This window comes from Neolamprologus brichardi, chromosome 14, assembly GCF_056152115.1.
Source record: "Neolamprologus brichardi isolate AB-2024 chromosome 14, ASM5615211v1, whole genome shotgun sequence".
Lineage (NCBI taxonomy): Eukaryota > Metazoa > Chordata > Actinopteri > Cichliformes > Cichlidae > Neolamprologus > Neolamprologus brichardi.
This window is the reverse complement of record NC_142117.1, coordinates 15,003,011-15,012,685: the sequence shown is the minus strand read 5'-3', so window position 1 is coordinate 15,012,685 and position 9,675 is coordinate 15,003,011. Positions and strand designations below refer to the sequence as shown.

At 40.4% G+C, this 9,675-nt stretch overlaps 1 protein-coding gene across 1 annotated transcript in view; it reads left to right on the top strand.

Moving 5' to 3' along the window:
- Positions 1-856: 856 nt before the first annotated feature.
- Positions 857-9,675, top strand: part of LOC102776511 (cilia- and flagella-associated protein 337-like) — a 35,989-nt gene continuing 27,170 nt past the window's right edge. Inside the window, exons 1-6 of the mRNA XM_087851498.1 lie at positions 857-1,171; positions 3,577-3,750; positions 4,276-4,365; positions 4,487-4,579; positions 5,877-6,048; positions 8,580-8,747. Of these exons, the coding sequence (XP_087707624.1) occupies positions 857-1,171; positions 3,577-3,750; positions 4,276-4,365; positions 4,487-4,579; positions 5,877-6,048; positions 8,580-8,747 (1,012 nt within the window). The remainder of the gene's footprint in view (positions 1,172-3,576; positions 3,751-4,275; positions 4,366-4,486; positions 4,580-5,876; positions 6,049-8,579; positions 8,748-9,675) is intronic.

Below are 9,675 nucleotides of genomic sequence, written 5' to 3'. Positions count from 1 at the left end.
AGCCTTGTAATACAGCACCTTTATTTCACATTTAAAGAACAGGGTTAAATTATTTATCTCCAATTTTGACAGTATAGAACCATACCTTTAGATCTGATTAGAAGTGCTATACAAACAAGGGAATCTTCAGGGATTTACTAAGAAATCATAGGGTTTGGGTATGTTCTCTATCTATCTACTTTTAGTTTACTGGAGTATATACAGCTGGTTTTAAGTTAATTTGTTCAAGTACTGCCTTAATCTTTGGGTTCTTCTCATAACTGATGTATAAAAGATGGAGGTAGCCACCTGGAAGTAAGTCGCTTATTTGTGATGTCCTGAACTGCATCAATTTCCTGTCACAGTGTAGCCACAGTCTTAAACACACCTTGCTTTATTGTGGGTGTTCCATTCTAAATAGGGTACATATGTTACAAAATGAACACCTTGCTACAACTGCTACGACTTGAAGCTAATCTTAGCTATTAGCCTTACACCATACTACAATAGCTCAAACTTGAAACTAGTCTTAGCTGTCAGTCTTATACTTTGCTTCAATAACTGAGACTTGAAACTAACCTTAGGCATTAGTCTTATACCTTACTATAAAAGCTAAGAGATGCACTAGTTTTAGCTAACAGTTTCAAAGAGATTGGAGACATTGTTTACTGAGGTTAAAGTGCTCATGGACTTCTTTAAAGTGGAGGTACTTTTGGGGCAAAAAAAGGGAGGCTTTAAATAGCATGAAGCTACTTCCATCTTTTACATAGTCCACACTCATGATTGACCAACTTTGCTGATGCTGGGACTGCACTGGTTGGCTGTATTCAGCTGTGTGCCAAGATTGTGCAATGTCTCACAATCCTGTTACTGTTGAATGCAGGACTTCTCAGGTGCATCCCGCTCCTTGTCCCGAATTCAGTTCGTCGATCTTGCTTGGGCATCAGTTGGCCACGGGTCCGAGGAGGAATATGGCTTCTTGTTTGACAGCGTGGTTCTCAGTCAGCAGCGCAATGGCCTCCTCCTGGACAGCGACACCTCAAAGGAGAAGGAATGCATTGACTGGGGAGGCCTGTGCTCATTTCTGCTGATGGAGCTTTCCAATAAATTAAAGAACAACAAAACTGTTAGTGCGCCTTGCTGGAAGCCACCACGCACCCTCACCTGTCCACATCGAGACCCTGTTCAAAAGGTAAAAGGTCCTTTAACCTAGTAGAGACTTACACGAAAAAAAGTTTGTTATGAGAGTCATAGCATGTTGCCTTTTTTCCTTTTTTTTTCCTCAAACCAATGACCCCCTGCATGTTATCTAAAAACATTTTGACATTGGCAGTCTAGAGAATCCAAAACTCTGCTGACTGGATGGAATTGCACATTATTAAACATTGTGGAAGGAAACGTTCAAAAAGTATTAGGGTCTTGCTCATCAAAATGGCTCACTCCTTTGGAGATAAATGGCTCTGGACTCCTTTAACATCTATCAATTAATATGTAAATGAAGCAGCCGGTGTGAAGTCCCCACCGCTTTGGATAAAGTGACGGCTCATCACTTTAATCTTTCAATCCCGAGGATGTCGAAATGTCAGACTGTTGTGTCAGTTGTTTTCCAAGTGCCTGGAAGGTTTGACAGCCTTAAAGAGGCAGAGTATTGTTGCTTAGATAGCTTTCATTTCTGACCATTACTCCACCAGTTAAGTATCAAATAGAGACTATGGAAACAATGTACTGTATCTATAACCCTGGCAAATTTGTAGCAAAGCAGGAAGTGGTTACTAATGGTGACAAATCCACCAACAGCCTGCAGCTTTTGCATTTTTTTTGTACACATTTCACTCAGGGCTTGGTGAAGACCAAAACTGAGCTAAAAGGAGTGAATTCTGGACTTGTATTCATTAAATGGTAACACCAAATATTAATATTTGCTTTATGTCTGCTACAATTGTAGACCAAACTGTTGGGCAGTGCAACTTAAGAAAACACAAGCAAATAGAAAAATGCTGCAAAAGAACATTAAATGTTAAATAAAATACAGCAGAAGCTATCTATCTATCTATCTATCTATCTATCTATCTATCTATCTATCTATCTATCTATCTATCTATCTATCTATCTATCTATCTATCTATCTATCTATCTATCTATCTATCTATCTATCTATCTATCTATCTATCTGTCTATCTAGGAAGTGATTTTGAGGAGACGATAATGTGATGGAAGAGCTGCAGTAAACATGTAATATTATTTTCATGTTACATTACATTACATTGCAGTATTACATGGATCATACAGTTAGAACACACTTTATCTTGCATCTTTTTCTTCCTCAAAGTCACTTCTAGAGCTGCTCTGCCATGTAATTGTCTCCCAAAATCACTTCTGGTGTTTGATATTTCACATAACTCTGATGAGCCAGAGCAACACAACAGCTCTAATAGCAAAGATACCTGCCTATAGCATGGTTCTAAGACTATAAGTACCCCTTGGTGCCAGTTTTGGGAGGTTTTAGTAATACAAGCACATCCCCGAGACCTTGTGGACAGTCTGTCCCTCATTTGACCACTCAGTGCTGCTGACCAGCAGCACCACACAGAACATGCTATTTCTGAAATGCTTGTCCTCGAGTTCCCCAGGTATTTGCACCTGCCCATTTTACATGGTCCTATATTATTTGTTTCATCTACCACCCTTTCCTCCTGAACGTCGCTTTACCCTATTACAAGCTAAATGGGAATCTATTGCATACACTGAAATACTTTAAGTACTAAAGTATACCATATACTGTTAAGTATAAAAGTTATTTTGTTGCCATTTAGCAGTTACAGGTTCACCGATACTTCATTGGGTACATACTTCAAATTGAATAACAGTTTTGTCTTCCAGCTTTTAAAGCAGTGAAAAAGCTGCTAAAAGAGCCCCAAAATGATAGCCCTTCGCTCACACTAAAGATAAACACATTGTATCAGTTACTCACCAGCTGTATATCAATATGTAATTATAATAATTATGGATAAATGACATGCGAATCCGAGAGATCTTACAAAGGTACACTGTGAAAAGGGAGAAGACAGTAATTACGTTGCAGAACATCTGACCTCTTACCTCTGCTGTGAAATTTTAATAAACTACCTTTCTTTAAAGATCTACTTTGTCTCTTGCTCATTAGATGCAGTCAGCTTCAAGCTTTTTTAAAATGAATTAATTTATTTTTTGCAGCTCCAAGTTCTGTTCACCCAATAACTCCTGTAATGATTAATTCTCAATTTTATTAGATTCAGCACAGAACGGCTCCTTTTATTCACCTGTATCCAATGAGTGGAAGATTTAGTAGGGGCTCGTTTTTAGAGAACTTATATTAGGGTAGTTCTGCGGTTATAAAGTAGCCAGCGAGAACAGGAAAATTCAAGCCATAATTAATATTTTAAATTGGTTTTTAAAAGCTGTCTCCTCAGGTTTTAATAAATAACGCCACTCTCTAATGTAGCAAACTTCATTGGGGCATAAAGCTAAAGGCTGGTGTTACGGGGAAGTGTGAATTGTAGTCTTTCTGTGGATATTTTCTTCAAATGTTTTGCTTGTAATAACCTCTGGTCTCCTCAGGTGCTGTACCTGCAGAGTTCAGGTCAGTATCTGACTGTGAGTAAAGGAGGAAACGTAGGACTGCGGGATGCGGAGGACATGTCCCTTCTGCACACTCATCGACTGCAGAACAGCACAGTCGCACCCAAGGACCTCTGGGTCACAGATGTGGTGCTGCTGCAAAACGTGGACAAGGTGAACCTATCAACATACTGAGAGATGCATACCTAACTATTAATCAGTCCTCTTATCGATTACTGCTGCATCGTGGCTCCTGAAGCATAGTTCAAGAAATATTATTCAAAGAAATGGATTTATAATTTAATAACTGATAAGTAGCCTCATTTAATGGAGCAGATATTGTATGGCACAGAGATAAACAAATACTCCACTCAATTAATGAATTATTGATCTGTGGCTTTGGTTAATTGCGTTTCAGACACGAAGCTGGTGCATAAAGATCAGAAAGTAAACATACATTTTTTAGTAATAACACCATCAATAATTGATTGTAAGTTTTAATTGGCATTTCTTTAAACTACAGATTTATGGATGCCATATTCTGTATCGTATAACCGCGTTGAATAACACATGAGGAATTTTTTTCCCCATTGTGCATTAATTAACAGTTTGGCAAACTGCTAAATCCTTGTTATATAATAGGGACAGGTTGCATGTCTCCATGTTTCTGTGTTTTCTAACAAACTCGATTTTCTTTAGCCTCAGATAGCTGTGGCTTTCACAAGTAAAGAGGTGTGTTTCTATGACTTCGTGTGTGAAAAGACCTTCAGCTGCAAGTGTAAACTCCAGGTAACAATGAGATGTTTTTCAGGGTTTTGTGTTATCCTCATATTACCATCAGCTTGATTCCATTGCATTATTAATAACATAAGAACTGGCAATATATCTCATATATTCTTATCTACTCTAGGGCTTGAACTTTACTCCTTGGTGTCTAGACTACTGGGTAGATCCCTGTAACCCTGACCAGGCTGTTCTCACTATAGGAGACATTGGAGGACGGGTAATACACACATACAAAGAAAAGCAAATGATTGAGAAGAAAAGAAAAAGAACTTGATTCAGTTTTATTTGTATGCCACCAAATCACAAGCAGTTGCTTCAAGTTACTTTATATTGTAAGGTAAAGACCTTAAACCACAGAAGATATGAGCAAGAACTTGGCGTCAGTGGGAAGCAAAAAAAACCCTTTTAACAGGAAGAAACCACCAGCAGAACCAGGCCCAGGGAGGGGCACCCATCTGCTGCAACGGAGGAGAAATTTATAACTAATGAGTAAATGCAGAGTGTTGTAGAAACACATGGAGCGTGAAAAAGAAACACCCCAGCAGCTTATAGCAGCATAGCTAGTGGAAGATTCAGGGTCCAGCCCTAACTGTATGCTTTATTAAAAAGGAAAGTTTTAAGCCTAATCTCAAATGTAGAAAGGGTGTCTGTCTCCCAAATCCAAACCGGGATCTGGTTCCACAGAAGAGGGGCCTTAAGGCTGGAGGCTCTGCCTCCCATTCTACTTTTGCATATCCTGCTGTCTGAGAGAAAAAGTGCTCTAATGGGGTGATTCAGGCATCAGGCCTTTCACATAAGATGGGGGTTGATTATTCAAGATCTTGTATGTGACGAGAAGGATTTGAAATTTGATTCTGGATTTAACAGCGAGCCAATGAAGAGAAGCCAATATGGGAGAAATATGTTTCTGCCAGTACTCTTTAGATCAACTGAAGGCTTTTTAGGGAGTTTTTAGGACATCTTGATAATAATGAATTACAGTAGTCTAGCCTAGAAGTAGTAAATGCATGAACTAGTTTACTAAAGAACAAGAGAGGAAGGCGTTATCCTCATTATCCACATATGTGTTCATTATGTTACTATAGGTTCAGGCTGCTATGGGACTTTGTGTGATGCAATGAGCACTTATGCTCCACTTGCCTCTTTTCTCTCCCTATTTATAAACCACTGCAGCATGTCATTAAACCCTTGTCTTGTCTCTCCCTTAGTCTGTTTTGTCCTGCCTCCATATGCTCTGTTTCTTCTCTTTCTCTTTCCCCTCACACCCAACCGCTCACGGCAGATGGCTGATCCTCTGCGAGCCCGGTTCTGCTGGAGGCTTCTTCCTGTTAAAAAGTCATTTTTCCTCCCCACTGTTGCAAAGTGACCCCCTATGAGCTAAAGAATGTAAGGTCTTTACCTTACATTATAAAGCGCCTTGAGGCAACTGTTGTTGTGATTTGGCGCTACATAAATAAATCGGAATCGAACAGGTCCACTGCTCAACGACTGTGAGTGTCTGTGTATATTCCCAGGTCAGTGCTTTATATTTCACCTCAGCCCAGATCTTCCTGTTTGAGAGATTCAGTCTGAGGACAGACTCTGACTCAGCAGACATCATCCTTTGGGATGATCTGACCAAAGGCAAGCATCGCTCCTGTTACACCGTGACACACCTAGCACACGCGCCTGGCTGGGTTAGAAAAGGTAGAAAGTACACACACACACACACACACACACACACACACACACACAAAACCATCAAAGAGACATAAGCATACTAACAAACCCCTCTCTCTTTAATTATAGCCTAACATTCTTGTAAAAGTGCATGTCTTTGTTGCAGCTGTAGTTTCTCTTTTGTTGTCTTGTCCCAGTGAAAACTCCTCTGTTTGCACATCTGCTATTTCATATGGTATGCAAAAGAAGGAGCCAGCTGAAATAGCCTGCATGAGCGGCGATAATCAGAACCCAAATGCTTCTGTTTGTCATTCCTGTGCACAACTGTATTCAGCCTCAGGTTAAAAAAAAAAAAAGAAGCTCTCCAGTATCAGGTCAGAATGAAATCAGGAGTATATCCGATAGAAACAACACATTCTGGGTGTCAGACCTACTTAACACACCCATGCAAACACAGACACACACACTTTACCCTTCACACCTGGGATGAGAGCCACAGGCTTGCTTGGTCACCTCTCCGGTGTCGTTGCAATAACAGCTTATGCAACACAATGAAAACGCCTGGGTGTGTCCCGGTCACTGGTGCACGCACGCTGACACACATGCAGTGAGTCCTGAGTCATTCTCTTCATAGCCAGACTTTTTACTGCTGATATTAAGTCAGGAACTTGAGGTCTGGCTTGCTGAGATCCCCCCACCCCACTGCAGCTCAGCGTGGGTAACAAAGAGGTCGCTTAGTTTTATCTCGATTGCATCATTTGGACAGAGGCTCTCTGAAGAGTTATTGGGCTGTTTGATAATGATTCAGCCGAGACAACGCTCTGAGGCTGGATTCGCTGAAAGGGGGGGGGGGGGGGGGGGGGGGGGGATCCTGATAAAAGGGAAAACAAGAATAAAGCACGTATAAATAAGCCCAATAAATGGGGAAAAAGGAATAACAAAGAATGGGGAAACAAAGGATACAATGGCAAAACAATAAAAGCTTTAGTTAAATGAAAATTTTACAATCTGTGTGTGCACATGCATGTGAATCGGCAAGAGAACGCTTGTTTGTGTGTGGGCGTGTGTGTCGTCATTTCTGACTGTAAGTAAAGGCAGCCCGCGTGAATGCATGTGTGTGTGTGTTTGCATACCTCTGGGGTGCTGGTGCTTTTTCTTTTGAAGTTTCCCACCCTGCAGTATGAGTGGGCTGTGTACCATTAGACATGCCTGGTTATCCAGACCTCCAAACCTTCAGGCTCATGGGCCACCAGAGAGCGGAGGAGAGGAAGGAGAGAGAGTCAGCGGTGGATCAGTGAGGGGAAATTGAGAGCAAATTAGGAGGAAATTGGGATGGACAACAGTCCTATAAGGACAAAGAATGAGAGGTGCAAGGAAGGGGTGTGTTAGTGATGGAGAGAGCGTGTAGGTAACATAAAAATCTCCCATAACGTGGAGCGATTTATCGCACAACATGAGAGGTTTGCTTTGATATAAACACACAATGACTCCTGCTGTTTCTGTGTTATTTCCTATCTCAGCAGTGAAAGTGCGAGAATAGCTGCAGCACCGGCTAAGGAAGCAGATGTTCTGTATCTGAGTCTGCATCACAACTAGTTTGATGAGCTGTGCTTGTCAATGAATAAGAGAAGGGATCATTAATCAATGATGAGTCACAACGCGCTGTCTGAAAATCCACTAATCTCTTAAATTCACGGAGCGGAGCAAAGATGGGATGCGTGAAGTGTATTCAGATATAATTATTTGCCCCAAGCTCTCCAGCCAGTGTTTGACCTACGACTTGTCACATGCCATCTCAAAACCAGCCCTTAGCTTGTGCAGGCTTTGAAAGTTAAGCAGCCTCTAATAGAGACATGTGGCAACCAATTTAGCCGGTCTCAATCAAAGTCTTAATTGAGATAGATGGTGATGCAAGATCCATTACGTTTTCTGTAATACCAGTGAGCAAATCATAACCGCCTAATTCTATGCTATATTGAGCTCCTGAGAATTGGTCGGTTTACTATACGGCTGCGGTCATTGCACATTTAACGCAACCGTTTCAGAGAGTGGATGGATATCCTTTGGAGCCGTGCTAGTGAGAGCATTTTGGCATCAGCAGGGAGAAGGATATAATTTGAGGAAATGAAAGAAGATGAGCAGTGTGTCATCATCAAAATATGTTGCAATGTTGTTTTTATATTGAATTTGTCAAGTTTGAAACTAATTTAGTCACTCTGCCAGTAACTTTTGCTGTTTACACAGGAAGGCAGCAGCTATTGTTTAGGATTATTTTCTTCTCTTGAAATTAGTTTGTAGATAAAAAGCCTATTGCTGTGTTTGTACAAGCCATACAGCTTTTCCTTTATGATGAAACCAGTTGTAGTTATTGTGGATTGGAAGACGATGACAAATAAGCAGCTCCTAATGCTAAAGCAGAAATTTACAATGACATAAGCTGCAGAAATGTTAAGATAATGTCATACTATCTACTTGCTTTTTTCTGGATGGAGTCAAGCTAACTACAGTATGCCACTTCTGATTTACTTTCACTTTTCTGACTAATATGCCTCTTGCAGTGCGTTACCTGGGCTCACTTGAGGCCTTTGTGTCGTGCAGCATCGCACCACAGAGCAGCATGGTGATTGGCTGGAGGGAAAAGGAAAGCACGAGCCTACGAATCACTTCTTACTCTACAAAGGACGGTGTGTGGGACGTCGACTTCCATGTTGGACTCGGCCTGTTAGGTGGGTCCAAACAAAGTGGCTGTACAACATAAAGTATGATGGCATAGATTTATAGTAAAATTTAATTTTCAAGGTTTTAGTTATTATGTCTTTACCATGAATTGAAATTTGGCAAATGCAACCTCAGATGAAGACTCTGACATTATTTATTTCACAAAAACTGAGATAAAATGCAGAAGTATGTAAAACAAACTATGTGCTCCTCATGATTCAAAGCATCACTGTTCTGGATGACGAGCTTTAGCTGTCAGACAGATGGCCTCACATGTGACTCTAATATGTTAGTATTCAGTTCATTGTCCACTAAATGATCCTAATGTCCTGTGACTGCAAAACAAGCTCAGATCATCAGCCCTCCACCACCGTGCTCGACATTAAGTATGCTTGCGTTGATGGCACTGTGCATTATGGCCAAAACCTTCTGCTTTTACATGCAAATGGTCACTTAATCAGGTACATTTGATTATTAGCACCTAGCTGCTAATTACCTTCTTAATTCCTATGGAAGCAGTAAGGTTGTACACAGTGTAATATGTCATGTTTTGTCATTTTGTCTGTTGTTGTTCACTTAAGGCCGTATTAACCTCAGATTGCATTTAGCTGCCTTTTTATTATGCCTGATAGAACCTTGAATGAAAGAGGCTGCACTTTGTTTTTACCATGAGTGTATATGAATCATATTTATTCACTTGAAGGTTTTCATTTCAGGTTTAACTTAGAGGTTTTACACGCTCCTCAACATAAAAAAACAAAAAAGCCTCTAATGATTGTACACTATCTATTAAATGTCTAATGTACCATACCATGTGCTTCTAAATAATTGTAAAAACGTGAATGCTTTTACAGTTCTCAATCAATCAACTTAAATTTACTAACAATGCATCATCAAAACTGTCAAATGCCTCATTGAACAGTAAATTGGTTGTGG